Source organism: Falco cherrug, chromosome 6 (genome assembly GCF_023634085.1).
Source record: "Falco cherrug isolate bFalChe1 chromosome 6, bFalChe1.pri, whole genome shotgun sequence".
Lineage (NCBI taxonomy): Eukaryota > Metazoa > Chordata > Aves > Falconiformes > Falconidae > Falco > Falco cherrug.
This window is the reverse complement of record NC_073702.1, coordinates 24,237,976-24,254,329: the sequence shown is the minus strand read 5'-3', so window position 1 is coordinate 24,254,329 and position 16,354 is coordinate 24,237,976. Positions and strand designations below refer to the sequence as shown.

Genomic DNA, 16,354 nt, shown 5'->3' with positions numbered 1-16,354 from the left:
TACAGGATGACAGCAGGAACCTTCACTGTATGGACACAGGATAATACCAAGGCTCACGGCTACAGGAGCTCACTAGTCAGTCCTAATGCACCATGGGCCGTCAGGGCTCCTTCTCCCCCATACGCTCATTTCTGAAGACCATTTGAATTGTATGGTCAAACAGTGCAGGTGTGCTGGTGGGTCAGACCGCTGGGAGTGACAGGCTCTGGGGACAAGCTAGCCAGACCTGCTGGGAGCCTGGGGCATCTTTTGAGGCCTGGCTGCCACCTTGGGTAGAGTGCAGGAGAGCCTGCCATCCCCTTGGAGGGGCCCCGCCATACTCCCTACTACAACCCTGTCACCCCAGAGGAGGAACAGGGACCACTGCATGTGCTGGCATCTACAGCACAGAACAGAGGAGGACTGATGATGATGGAGCTGCCATGCAGCTGCCAAGTAGAGGGGGGGGGGGGGGGGGGGCAGCAAGGTTCCTCGCAGCTCTCACACACAGCTCTGCCCAGAGCAGTCTGACCCCAGGTTGCGTGGCTGTGCTGTGCCAGGGGTGTCCTGGAGCGCTTTGGGAGGGGGAAGACGTGGCAGAGCCTCTTGGTGCTCTCGGGGTCCTAACATTAACAAACCAGCAGGATCTCAAGAATCCCACTCTGTAGCTTGGATAAAACAAATTGGTGATATGCCCAGTGTTGCAGAAGGAAGTAGACCTCATCAGTTTGATTTGGTAATAGGCTTAATCCTGAGTGGTTGTGCAGGACATAACCGAGAGACACCTGGAATTCTTTAATGCCAATAACTATACAGAAGCCATGCTATACACACAGAAAATATCATTTCCTTGCAGGTGGCCAAAGACAGGCTGAAAAAAAAGATTGCTTTAGCATAAACCAGTACAAATAAACAGGGCTATCAAGGATCCTGTCTCCTTTCACTCTCCCTCTTGGTTCACTCAAACTATTTAAGTTCCCTATATGATATGAAAAAAAGTTATCCTACTTTTTATTTCATTTGCCTGGAAAAATGTGCATGAGACGGGCCATGCAGGTTTTCTGCAGAATGAGGGTAGAGTACTGTTAAGCACATTCTCATAACCAGTCCAGCTTCCCATTGGTAAGGAAAGAATACTTTGGACTACACAGCTATTCACTGCACAGCCGTAGCTCATTCCCTATTCAAAGCAGGGACAGCTGCAGCCCTGACATAACTATGAGGAGAGGAAAGATTTCCTTCTGCATCACATTATGTCCCTATGTCACAGGGCTGAGGACAGAGAAGTATGCACTCTCCACTTCACCTGGCACCACACATTCTCTACATGCCTCCACAGCTGATGCAGAGAGATAGGAATACAAATGGGATATGTTACACCTTTCTGGCAGCACATGAGCTTTCAGTACTGCAGTACAGTAATGGGAGTTGGAGACAGCAGGGGAACTAAACCTAAAAACCTGGATCTGCAGACTGCAGGCAACTTGGAAAAGGAACTATTAAAAAATTATAATTCCTATACTGTGTTCTAAATGAATACATACAGTGCAGGAATAGAATGGGGATGAAATGATTTAGAACCATATACCTAAATCTAAATACCTCCCTGGCTGGGATTTATCTCACTTAACTCTGACTTGCCAAAAAAGAAAGAGTTATACATCTAATTTACCTGTATTCTCTATCCTGACAGCAGAGAAAGATCTTGATATTTTTCTCCTGGCTATAAGAGGATCATGTAAAACTGCTTGTCCCTTTAAAATCTCAACAGTTTGAACTGTGGAACTTTCAAATGGAGATTTTTAACTTAAAAAAAAAAAAAAAAAGCAGCAGCAGTAAAGAAATATTTTCATGTGTTTTCACTCTGGGAATAGAATTTTTGCATAATCATTGAGGCAGTCAAATTTGTATACTGCCTCCTACACACAAGGATTTTGTTTCCATCTACATGTAACCCACATTCTGCTGTGTAAAGAAAACAAAGTCTTCTCAATCTTCTTTTTTTTTTATATGCATGCCTCAAGCTCATATTTCCTAAGTCTCTCCCTATTCAAATAGAACTTTCACTCCACTGAGATACTGAGTATGACTTAGATATACATGTACGCAAAGTCATAAAAGGAAAGCTTTACACACTATGACATACACAATTAAAAAAGCTGTCAAAGGCATAAATATGATCCAGATTACTAACCCTGTTTTGAAGGCAAATGTTAAGTTTCTACCATCCACTACTGAAACTGCTGGAAGGATTTATATAAATTCATAAATAATGTTTAAAGTCGAACAACTTCATCTTAATGCGTTCTCTTATGAGCTACTCATTTGTAAATATTTTTTTATATATAACACCATTAGAATATAGTGGAGGGAAAAAAACCAACAAACACCTTGAGGAAGTTATAGATATAAGAAACAAGTGTCTTTAGGTGCTTCTACTGATTATGACTACATTAATGTTCAGTGTTATGTTTCAAATAAAATAATTAAGATGCATGAGAAAAGCTGCACGTATTTAATAGCTGGCTATCTGAATGGTGCAAAACAGAGAGAAATATATATTATTCCAAGAAACTCCGACCTAAAAAAAACATCTCCAGCACAGCATTGCAACTTCAGCCTACAAAGAACCCTCTAGCTGAACAAACAAAGAATAGGAGCAGCGAGAAGCACAGGCAGATCAACTTGTTTCTTGTGCTTATTGTTTCATAATGGAGTCTTCACTGCCAGTTTCTGTTCCCTTTCTCCCCTCAGTTTCTTCAACTGTACCTCCTTCTGCAAGAATAGAGGTGTATGAAGAAATAAATGTGAGGTGCTGATTAATCTCTGTTTATTTCTCACAAAGGTAAATGTGAAGAGCTTTGAGAACATTTTGAAGATTGGGAAAAGAATCACAAAGGAAGATGATAGGGAAGTTTCACACTGGTAGAAAAGTATGTGAAAGACAAGAATATGAACCGTGGTGAATAATTTGGGGCTAGGGTCCTGAGAAGAAAAAGTAACCCATACTGCTTGTAAGACGGAATGCTACTAGTTTTTCAGAGCTAACCATACAAGGAGCATATCTGTAAGAAGGGCTGAAAAGATACCCTTACATTTTTCTCCATGTTGCAGTATTGTATTCCCCATGGTTCTCTGTCCTATAAGAACCAAATCTCTCCAGGCTAATACCGGAATCATTATATCTCATCTACCAAGTAACACTTCTGGATATGTTAACATCCACGGGTAGCATCCTTATGCAGTGAGGACTTCTCACATCTTCACTATTGAAAGATGACTCCCCCTTTACACTCGGTCCCCAGAGAGCTTGTCTTTGCATAGAAGTTAGATGTTTCAGTACTTCAAAAAACTAGCCTGACATTAGCACAAGTGTCACATTGTGTCAGAGCTATTTTTGTACTGCCTACATTAGGACTGTCTTCTGGCACCAGCAGGAGATCTGACAGAGCTGCCAGCTGCTGAACGAGACTGTATTAGGGTAAAATAGCAAAATAAAGTATATGAGGGTAAAGTGATACATGAAAGATAGGGTGCACTGTAAGAAAACAATTAATCTGTATCAGGAGCTCCTTAACCAACATTCTAAAATAAATTGTTCAAAATAGTATGCAAAGTTTTATGACAAAGGATGTATATAACAGTAGCACAAATAAGCACAGAAGAATGACTAAGGTGCAGGAAGAGTTGCTAAAGTCAAGAAACAAGTATCAGCACATACAAAATAAAAAAAAATATGCGGAAGTAAAAGGTGAACAATGGAAAGTATTGCTTAAATACTTAGTAACAGGTTGAGTAAGAATGTTAACATTCTTTATGCCAATGGTATCAGCAAGAAGGTCCACTGTGACCATACACCTAGCAATTAATTTATGTACAGAGATGATAGCATAGGACATAAAAATAGGAAGTGAATAGTTTAAATATTTGGAGAAGCAATGGAATTTAGAATCAGTAAGGACTCATGAAAATAACCTATAAGTAGATAAGAGACTATCTGAAATAATCTCGGAATCAGTAGTGATTATCTTCAGGTACTTCTGGAGAATGGAGGAGACACTACAGAAATGGAGAAGTGCAGAAACAGGAATCTGAGGAATTACAGATCCATTCCCTAGCATCAATTTCATATGTATGATTAAAAAAGACTAATTTTGTGAAATGATACTATTAAGGTAATACAAAGCATTCAAAATGGATTTTCAGGAAGCCTAATCCAAAGGCCTTGCCCTAGGCACTGTGGGTGTCAAACAGTCTGTGTCCTCTGGCTGCCCAGAGGCAGGGAGCAATCTCCAGCCTTCCTTTTCTGACCATTTTAGTTGCAATCCAGCCTCACACTCCTAGTCTTGAAAAATGGTTTGCAGTAAAAGGGATTCTCACTATTACATCTCCTGTTCTGATGATCACTAATTAAAATAATTGGCCAGACCTTCCCAGTTGTAGCACAGGCTGAACACCTGACAAAACCTGTAAAGCATTAAGTCCAAGTAAAATGTATACTTCTCATATGATCTGTATAGAGTTTACTCTGTATCTCACCAAGAACACAAAACTTTAATTTATCATGGCTGTTGTTTCTCAGACCCTTCCCTCGAACAGCCACTTAGACAAACACCAGATGAACTACTTTGTTTACAGAATTCACTGTTGTGATAGATAACAGAGAAGAGCAATGCAAGTACTCAAGCGTATAACAAAATATTATTGCAGACAGGTCACAACACAGTGAAGATACTATGTCAGGACACATGCTGCTGCAAATACTGTATTTGAAAAAAACAGACTAGAACCCTATGACTAATAAAACCTGCTTGCATTTATAGCCACTTTTTATTCTTATTCACCTATATCCCTGGAGTGGCTTTTATTGAGTGGATCTCTTTAGAAAGCAAAAGATTTGGGCTTAGTAACTATGAACTGGAATTGCTCTAAAAATATTACCATACACTTCTTTTTCTATTCATGCAGAAGGAATTAGGAAATTACATGAATAATTTACATCACTTCCTCAGAATTATCAAATAGTAATACCCTGTAAATGATGTAAACCACTAGAGAATAGAGAATAATTATAAAGCATGCATCATAAGCAAAAAGTCTGATTTTTCCAGAGATTGCTTAAGCAATTGAGTATTTAAAAATAATTAACATAATAACATAATAAATGAACTATTCTGATCAAATGTGATTCCAAGTAACTTCTGAAGACCAGAAAAATAAATTCAATTTATAATCCGTTTTGACCAAAGATTTATATTTAAATCCAGTCCAAAATAATACACAATATAATCTGAAGAATTAAGCAACAATTAACCTAGAATACAAAGCATAAATCATAATTTATAAAAGAAGTTACAGCCTGAACACATCTAAAGAAAAAAAAGATTAGAAACCTGCACAGGCAATTCTTCAAGGGACAGCTCTGCTATTATGTTTTCATCATTGATTTCTATCATTTCAAAAGGACTGAAATATATTTTCAATATTGTACATTATCGAGCTCACTATATAACTCTATGATTCAGTTGTCCTTTCTTGGAATAATAATGTGCTGTCTAAGTAATAATTTTCTGTTTCTCCAGGGATTATTTAATACTTCTGTTTGCAATAGCAAATGCTACTTATGAATTTACAGGAATAACTTAAAACAGCATAAGCACTTTTATACACCTAGGGAGAATGAAGGAATATATGTACTTAAATATATCAACTCTTAGATAACTTAGAGAGGTAAAAATGCTGTGTTCCAATAAGCCTCTGTAAGTCACACTTTACTAACTACAACATTTCCACATGCCTACTTTAAAATCAACAAATACTAATCTCAAGCACATTTTAATTACAAATATGTAAAAAATAAATATATGGTCAAGTCTAAAGCTCTGTGAAATGACCAGAAAGGATAAATATTTTGTTTTAAAAAGTGTTTAAAAAAATAAATTCAATCTGATTTTCTACTACTTATTTTTTTTTTTTTATAACAACACTGCAAGTCTTGAAAAGTTCTTGATACTTTTGATTTACCAGACATTCTCTCCCTGCTCTTTCCTTTCTCCTTTTCCTCTCCGTACACATGCATTTTATATATTGTATCTTAAATGTGAACTGTTTTCTACCCTTGGAAAATTAGAAATAATTTTACAATATCAACGAAATATGAAAATATGCAGAAAGTAACATACATTTTGAAGTGTCAAATCACTGATGTTAGTTGATATTGCTCTCAGCCAGTCAGCACTCTCCTGGGCTGTATAAAACTGAAGTATCCCAGTACTAACTCCATCAAGTGCCAGCACTTCAAATGCATTAGATCTGCAGTAAGAAGAAATATATCCGTAAAGGAAGATACGTCAATATTCTGAAACTGCCCAATATTTCTCAGTGTTCAAGTGATTTTTACAGCTTTTGACATGTTTTGAGTCTTAATTTTACAAATCAAAAGAAAGGCAAAAAGGAGAATGATAATAATGGGCAGTACCAGGAGCAACACATACAATAAGTACTTTCTCTGTACCAGCATATATATGTGCTGATCATTTACTTCCATTGAGTATACATATTATGTTCATAATTACTGAACTTAAGGTAGTGTATTCAGAAAGTATGCATTAGACCTTCTTGAAAAAACAAATTTTTTATCTTTTAACCAAAATGACTGTTTTCTTTATTGCATTTTGGTTTCATTTACTAGGAATGTATTAAGTTGCAAAGAACTGCCTTCCCTAGCTTTAATTCCTTGGATTCCTGTACCTTTCTACATAATGTTCTAAGCAATGTTTCCTTTAAGTTATAACATTGAAATTTGAAAAACGTACTTAGAAATTTCTTTAAATATTTTTTTAATGTGGGGCCCTTTCTCAAAACAGCACTGACACACGCTAATGTGCAACTGCATTTTATTCATTTTTTATGTATCTTTTATATGTTCACAGCAGCATTATTCTGCAAATGCCAATGCTTTCCTTACTATCTGCAGTAAGTTAAGCACTGTGTATGCGCCTCTTAAATCCTCCACACTGGAATGCTGGTGTGATATGCTTTTTTAACTATGAGATGTTTCAATAGGAACAACAACAGCTCATTATGTAGTGGCGTGGAAGTACAATGGTCTAAACTTAAAACATGTGACATGCAATAGTTTCAGCAACTAAACTTCAGAAAGCTACATATATTACTCAACTGCACATGACTGTCACGAGAATTAGATTTTAGTCATATACTATTGTGAAAGACAATTATCTGAATGATTGTGCATATAGTTTGTATGTAATATGGAGAATATCACTGCCACCTCCTACATTCAATAATTAGATATTTATACTTATATGGTATATTGCTTTCTTTTCAGTACTAACCTAGAAGAAAGCAAAGTACTGAATCAAGAATACTGCTCCACAAAATTTCTGGGTTTTCCTGGGATTCTCTGATCTTAGGTAAAAGTCCTCTACTGCTTAATTTATGATATATGTCAACACAAGCATTCAAAATGACACAAAGTTGTTAATAGGCAGTTATTAATTCATGACTTACTGGAAAAGGTATTAACATTTCTCATTTGTAGGGAGTTTGATGGTGAACATGAATGCTAAACTCTATATACTTGCTAAAAAAGGTCATATAAACCACCCCTCACAATATTAAAAAGACAATGTATCCTAATAGATATATACACATTAACTCATATGCTTTACTTTTAAAAGAGTTGTAAAGCATTATACTTGCTGTTCACAAAAATAACATTCTTGGCCTGAAGACTTAAATATTTATCAGCTGATTCCCTTGTTTTCCTTTCATGATTGAATTATCATGGAACTAGTAAAACCTTGTGGCAATAGCACAATGCTGTGTCACTTTATTTCAGTAAATGTTTCACCTCTTCAGAAAGAAAGGTCAAAATAAATCCTTTTATTGTCTTCAAGTAAACTGAATGAAATAATCACCTGTGAAGCATACTGTTCCTTTTACCTCAGACTGACAAAGATCCCAACAGTGCTGTAATGGAATGACTTATGGCATGATCTCTTTGACATCCCACTGAGACAGTGAAGGTCTGTCATCCCCTATGCGTTGATACACAGCAGAGCATGGAAATAAACTTAATTTGGTGCCATGAAGAGAAACAATTCACAACACCTAACTTAGGTATCAAATTCGAATATCAAAGCTAGGATGCTAGAATCTTTACACAGACAGAAAGGACAATCCAGAGCATTTAACAGAGCCAAGAAACAGCACGTGCTTTCCACACCACAGGGTGCATAGATACTAAACTCAGCTTCAGTAGTAGATGCATAAAGGTATGCAGTGTGAAGGCCTTATCCGAGTGGTACAGAGTTATACACGAGGCTGATGAAACATCACAGAAGGGAAATCCTCAGCTAAAAGCTGATGCTACCAACACAGGAAATCAAGATTTAAAAATAATGTGGTTTATAACTATTAATTAATCTTTTATCATCTGAAACATGGTGCTGGCAATAGTGCAGTTTACGCTAAAATTCCTGTTGTCCTTTACCTTATTAAAATATGGCGATCAGTTATAAAAGACAGTTAACAAGAGTGAAACAAAAGCATCTAGAGATCGGAACGCTTCACAGACAGAATTATCTGCACAGAATCAAACCGGGTGTGAGGGATCCTCCAAGTCCAGCCTCTTTGCTAACTGGTTTAAAATACAAATCTCTTTTCCACAGGAAGACCAATACTGGACACAGTATTTTAGATGCAGGTATTTCAGATGTGGCCTCAGGAATGCAAAGTAGAGAATAACCACTTCCCCTGACCTGCTGACTACATTACTGCTAACACAGCCCCATATGCGGGGCTTCAGCACTGGAAGTGCATACAGCTGACATACTCAACGTGGTGTCCATCAAGATGCCCAAGCCTTTCCTGCAGAGCTGTTCCCTTGTCCCTGGAGACTGATTCCAGGGCACCCTTCCTTAGGAGCTCTGTCTGATTCAAGGCTTCTCATGTGCCAGAGGTCATCACAGTGCCTGGCACAGTGGACTGAGACCTTTGGGGAACCGCTGTCCCCACTGCGTTGACTCAGGGAGAAAGCCAGCTTCACCAGAAAGCAGCTCAGTGCATTAAATAAAGCAGGAAAAGAAAGAGCATGGGTGTTCAAAGTTTACAGATGTCAGCCACAAACTTTGTGTGATTAAGACAGTAATTTTGCTCTCAGCCTTACTCAACTTTACATTATTTCTTGCCTTCAGTAACAATCGTTCCCAGAACTCTACAGATCCTACAATATATTGCTATTGTTGCACGTATCACACTGTGGTCTGAAAAGCATAATATATAAAGCTACAAGTAAAAACAAGTATCCAAACTAAAAATAAAAGCTTAATAAAATGAATGCTGAAGCTTTTGTTTTGGTTTTAAACGAAACAATTAATGCAAGCACCAAGACAGCACTGGAATTCAGAAGAAAATAAATTCTAGAGGCTTAAATACCATGCCTTTCTCCATTTCCTCCAAACACAGAAAAGAAAAAAAAAATACAGAGGCACAACTAAGCACCTGTTGCTGTTAGCTGACAAGGACGAGTTTCCATTTAATACCAAATAGTAAATTTGAGAGGTCTCAAGATGCTATGAAGTTATCTTATCACCACAAAATAAGAATATGTTTTAGCTCTTTTTTTTTCTTTCTCTGAGGCTGCAAACTTATTTTAAAACACAGTTAGAGGAAATTCCCATCTCCTCTACTACTGCTTTTACTGTACTGACTGCTGCAACTAGAACCAGAAAAGAATGTTTGTTTTTCCTAAATTTGAGAAATTTGGGCCAAATTACACTCATATTTCTTATTATTTTCAGATTTTCACCCAATCTGTAACTTTGCTCTGTGCAAGCATTTCCACAAAGGAGCATGAGGCATTGTTTTCTGTACTCAGCCTCTTTCTATCTCACTTTCACATGGAAATGATGAATGGATCTGCATTGCTGGTGTCTTTGGGGTTTTGTTTATTGCATTAAATTCTTTTAATAAAATAAACACTGTCTTTATGAGAAAGACAGTAAGACTAACAGATGGGCATTGGTAGGTTTAAGTTCTCTTCCTGACATTGACACTTTTAAACAATTAAAATTAATTAATATTAATAGAGCATATTTTTGCCATACAAGCATTTAGCTACTATAGAAGTGTTAAATCCAAAGATTTTTCTAAGAGAAAATGTATTTTCAGTGACAGCTGAAATGGGAAAAGCTGAGATTTTACTTTATAGGAGCCTAAGAATTTCAGCAAAATATATTTTAAGATTTTCAGTATGTGTGGCATGTGAAACCATCTTTACATTAGGCTTATCTCAATGTTTTACTGTATTTCCTTAATAAAACCTTAGATTCTTGTCTGACAGTAGCTGTTTTACCTGAAGTTTACTACCATGCCGACAGACAGATTTGCCTACCTTTGCATCTTTCCAGGTCCTAAATCAGTCTTCTTTCCTTCCTGTTTGCATCCTTTTTTGATGTCTGAGTTGACTTTTTATTGTTTTTCTTACAGCATTTTCCAGTGGCTTGTTTATAGTACTACATGGCCCTCTTGCTAGAATTTCTATTTAGCCTGAATTTTTGTGGACTGTGGGTGATCTGAATGGAAATTCCCAAAAGAGAATTATCTGAATTACCTAATCTCTTTGAAATTCTGTGTTAAAAATGGGATTTTGTATTCTAAATGACATATACCTCATATCTTAAAATATATTCAATTTGCTTGTATAATTGGACTGTTAACAGAAACTATGTTGCTTAAAAGATATTGAAGCATTAAACATAAACTTGGAATGCATTTTATATTTGGGGTTTTTTTGAACCTTTTTCTTCCAGTTTTGTAACTTTATTATTAAACTTGGAGTAATGAATTAAGATAACTGAAGTAACACAAACATGCTTCTACAGGTATTTCCTTAACTGATGCGAGTATAGAAGTAGCTGTATTCCATTAGATTTTTAATAACTTGTGCAGAAGAAAAGGATAGTGGGAGAGGGCACAGGTTTAGCATTCATGAGATTTCTTATCCTGTTTCCTGTGAAGTCATACAAATAGTAACACCAGCACTGAGGAGAAAGAACAAGCGAAATATCACCAGCTGAAAGAGAAAAGAGAGTAGGATACAGGTGTGAGGTATCTGGTTTTGCTGCAGACAGAAAAATCTGAGGACTTACATTCTCAGCATGCTTTATTGGTATGGAATAGGTGGAGGAGTCTTGCAGGGAAATAGGAGTAGCTTGAAAGACTGAAAGCTATACGCAGTATCAGTGTACTCCTGTCAAATCCTGAGTGCAGAATGTGTAGTAGGACTAGTCAGTGTGGTCAGCTGGAGAATGGAGTGTATATATACTTATCAAGTGTTTTATAATTCCAGCACAATTATTAGTGGTAATTCAAGAGATGGATTTCACCTCATTCAAGTATATGAAGATCTGTTGCCTAAGTATATGGATCACAGGCAGCAGACACAAGCTGGAACATGGCAAGCTAATTCGACATTAGATTTTTATTCTGGTTTTTTTCCCACTAAGGTGATCAAAAACTGGCACAGGATGCACAGCAAAGCTGTGGAATCTCCACCCTGGGAAGTGTTCAGGAATTGACAAGAGAGGGCCCTGAGCACCATGTTCTCATTAGACATACTCTGAGCAGTGAACTGGACTAGGTGACTTCCAGGATCCCTTCCAGCCTGAAATATTTGATGATTTCTATAAGTCATGCTAAACTCGTGAAACTTTTTTTTTTTTTTTTTTTTTTTTTGTTATCATAAGCGAGTGCACAAGATAAGTGAACTGGATCATTCTATGGAGACCCTTATTCCTTTTCATTGACTCCAAGGTGAGTCCAGGGATTTCACACATTCATAGGTGAATGATTACTACTGTCAGGTGAGATGAATCTCATTCATTAAACTGCAGTCCTACAAAGATTTCAAGCACATGGGCGGTCCCACAGCATTTAGGTGAAATGTCATTTTGCCTCAAGTTATTGACATGAAGATGCCTTTTTTAGATTCAGAGCGCATCACATGTTAATTCTACTCAGAAAGAAAGTACAAGAAAATGTTAGTAAATATAAATTATCAAATCAAAAAAAGATTGGTTTCACCATCTTATTGAATGCATTGGCAAAATAATTATTATCAAAGCTAAACCCCCTTCAACTGTATTTTTAAAAAGTCTTAATGCAAGTGTTTACAATTTATTTTGATCACCAGGATAATAAACATTCAGGCCACTTTCTAATTGCTCCTTAAGCAAAATGGAAGTGTGTGGGAAAGGTTAAAATTTTAAATAATAAATCACTCAATTGTATTTCACAGTATTCATTGTAGGAAGACTGGATTTACCTTAATGATGTCTTCAGAGTTGATTTGATAATGTCAATGGCTTCAGTCTCCAATATAATACATAAGTGTCTCTGTGAATTTTTTTACATACTTGAGATGGCTAACAAAATCTGTATTTGGATAATAATTAACTGGACTGCCTGCAACTGCAATGCCAGCTGAGGTCCAGGTTTAAGCTCTGTAAGTCTTTTGGAATGAGGAGAGCATGTAGCTCATGACAACAAACCTGTGTCATGACTACAGAGATCATCAGTGACATTATGTCTAAATTACATGCAAAAGATTGCTTCTTCAGGATGTTCAATTCTCCACAGGATTTAAACATCCAATTTATACTTTCTATGAAATGCAGACACGTTTGTTAGGGAAAAATAGATGTCCATATGCTTGACTTACACTTAGTAATGTGCTGGATTTCTTTGAAATCTGAACACCTTCTGCTTTCAGAATTAAGAACAATATAGGCTGATCATGTAATTACTACTATTATTGATAACACCATGCAAATTGGTTTTTTCCCATAACTCTCCTCTGAAAATACGTATTTCTTGAACAAATAGGTATTTTGTAAAATAACAGCAATAAAGCTAAATAATGAGCATCACAAACTTCAACATATTCTGCTCACTGTAGAAGTTGGTTGGGTTTTTTTTGGTGTCAAAGTTAGTGGGAAGCAAGCAGGTCTGCTGTGGAAACTCCAGGCTATTTATCTATCCTAAGGCATTTACTGAAGACATCTGGGGGTAGATTCCTTCTGAGCTAATCCTGGTGGATTAGAATTTAATATGTGGTCAGCAAGCAGAAGACAAAGTCAGTCTCAAATTCTCCAGAAACAAACAAAAAATAATAATTCTTTGAACTCAGTGGTAATATTAACAATTCCCCGAGAGTAATAATGTGTTTATCTTTTTTGGAGGACAGTATTTATTTTGCCTTTTCTTCTGCTTGCTGGCAATATGCCATGATGTAATCCACCATTCTGTCTTCTCAGGGATGCTATTTACCAGAAAAAACCAAGACTGAAGAGGTGTCACATGGATTTTCCAGAGCAACACATCATCTCTGGGGGAAAGCAGAAATGGTTCCTGAGTACACTCATCCTGAAAAGATTGGAAGTTCTTCATTTTCGCTTGTGCACTTAGTTGCAGTATAGATTTTAAAACTAGAAGCTAAATATCACAAGCGTGAAGATTCAAAAAACAAATCAGCTCACTCTCCTTATGTTGGCTTCATGCTACTGAACAGAATTAAAGGGATTTATTTAAGTATATGAATATATTGCCCTAGAGTGCAAAGAAACAGCAATTTCCTTAGTTTTCATGTCACTGATTTTTGATACATTTTTATACTGCATCCAAAAGTATGTCTAATGTCTGGCCAAAACATTTTACATGACTTCTTACACCGGGAACTGGTACTAAATCTCTAAGAAGCGATATTCAGTGCTGACCTTTTATTCTAACTGTGTGGCACTGCTCCTGTCTAGCTTTTTCTTCCTGCCTATACCTTGATTTTGTCTGATTTAGCAGCTTATTCTAGCCAAGGGTAAGTGACCAGAATTGTAGATAGATCTGCAGAATGGCTGGTCACTTATGAGCTACTTTTCTGTTTACAGTCTGTTGGGCAGATCTTATTCTGTTGCCTGCACATTCCTGATCCCTTGCAACTGATTTCCAGAACGTCCTGCTGCTTGAGCAGAATGTGACAAGTATACTGAAACACTTAATGATGCTTTTAAAGAAAAACACACATAGCAGTCTTCAGTCCTTAAAAAACTGTATATAGCACATTTTTTTAAAAAAAATCCACTGATTTCATGGCTTATTCTTTTTACACGTGACCTGAACAATGTAGTACAAAACCAATAAGTTGTCCTGTGCATCATATTCCTAAAGACATAACAAAGTGCTTGCTGGAGGGCTTCAAAGATGAAAAAATTCAGAACAGAAGTTACAGAATGGATTCCCATACAGGCAGATGCCAAGCTAGTTTTAGTACTTTCTAACTACAGTCAAAAAATCAACCCGCATGTAGAAATCAAAAAACATTGCCCACAGTGAAGTATATGTCTTTTATTTCAAGGCTATCAGGTCTAAATCCATTGAAAACAAATGTCACTTTCCAACTCTATGCATAATGGAAAAAAACCCCAACCCTAAAATTCCTTAAGTGCCAAAGGAAACCCCGGTTGTTAAATCCTAAAATACTACAGCTGAAAATAGGAACAGTGACAGTAAAATACCTTTTGAGAAAAGGCAAAACTTCTAATATAAAATTTTATGTTTTTATTTAAATAATCAGAATTGTACATAGGTTCTAGATGGGGCCTTAGTAGTTTAATGGTTTTAATGCTTCTGACTTCTGGAAAATGTTTCTCCTGCTATACTCTGAAATATCTGTTTCTCCTTTATAACTCTGCAGGGCAGTGCTTTTTCAGAGCTATTCGCTGTTTAACTACTGTACCCAATCTTTTCCTTCCTTTCCTGCCACGTAACAAAGGCTTCACCAGGCTCCTATGAAAACCTATTTCATAGGGTTTTTTTGTTGTAGTAACAATATCATCCCCCTGCATTTTGTACTATTATGTTGCATTCCATTTCCAATAGTTCTATCCTCTCATAAAGTATTGTGCTCCTTTTTCTGTACTGATGATGCTGATTCTGTGTCACCAATGACTTCAATTAGTGTACCATTTTCTGCATCATCAGTCAAATCGCCCTTGAGGCACACTATTAATAATAACCCTCCAAAACTGCACTTTCTTTTTCATCTTACCTTTTATCAGACATTAATCTCTCTGCCACTGTCTCTCACCCTATTGCTCTATATTAGTTTGATTGAGATATCTTTCAGGTACATACTTGTTCTTCTTACCCTGAAGTTCAATGTAACTGCAACTGTAAACAGTGAGCAAATACTCATTCAGGTTTTGTAACTCAGATTTTGTTTAATGCCTGTACCTTTCTCAAAATTGTTTATTTAATTTCTTACTTTCCAATTTATTTATCTAATTAAAGGCATTATGTTAAATCACTAAAATGTTAAAATGGAAAACAGAATCCTTCAGGAAGATTCTGTTAAGAAGCCAGTGAGCCAATTAAAAATAAATAAATATCCCAAACCCAAAACCACCCATGTAAAAAAACCTGGACAATACTCTGTAGTAATTGCAATGGCCAGAATACCAAGAAATAGAAAATAACACCTAAATCTAATTAAGTTGTTTTGTAATTGGGATCATAGCTACATGGGCTCATAGCTACTGGGCCTGAATTACTTCCACTCCACTCATTTCTTCAATCTAATTTCCATCTTCCAAAGAAGCAATTTTTTCCCCCCATCCCTAAACTCATAATGTTCAAGAGGTTATAGTGATTGTACATTCACTTAGTCAAAAGCTCCAGTCAATACAACAAATAAAAAGGATTATATAGTACTGCCACTGTCTGCTGAAAGGACTAAAAATACATGTCTATATTTTTTTTTTCCAAATACGGATCCAGACATTCCATAGGAGAGATGAAAGACTATAAATGAATGAACTATGTTCTTCATCGACTACTTATCTTTACTTTTCCATCTTAAAAACAAAACCACCCCAAACTATGCCATGAACTACAAATTCCTTTGGGTGAGGAAGATTTAACTGATCTTATCATTTCTCTGTTAAACTTCCATCACATTCAGTGACCAACTCTATTCTCAACACTCAAAAAATGTCTCCATTACCAGTTAGCAATTAAGAGTATTCACAGGAACAGTCCTCACTGTATAGATTACCTTACCTCTTACAGAGAAAAATTACATTGATGGACTGGTGAGAAGTTCAGAATGATAGAAGTAGCAGTGCTATATTACAAAAGCAAGTGAATAAAAGTTATTGAATTAATAAGTAATCAAAAAGACTGATCAGCACACTGCATAGAAATATTCTTTCAGAGTCCAATCATATCAACAGCATGAAATAAACTAATTAAAGGTGATTTCAGTAATTAATACAATATTTCTCTCCCAGTGAGAAGAGGC

At 36.4% G+C, this 16,354-nt stretch overlaps 1 protein-coding gene across 1 annotated transcript in view; it reads right to left on the bottom strand.

The window, feature by feature from the left end:
* SNTG2 (syntrophin gamma 2) overlaps positions 1-16,354 on the bottom strand; it is a 268,443-nt gene that overhangs the window by 62,603 nt on the left and 189,486 nt on the right. Inside the window, exon 10 of the mRNA XM_055714276.1 lies at positions 6,162-6,291. Coding sequence (XP_055570251.1) covers positions 6,162-6,291 — 130 coding nt within the window. The remainder of the gene's footprint in view (positions 1-6,161; positions 6,292-16,354) is intronic.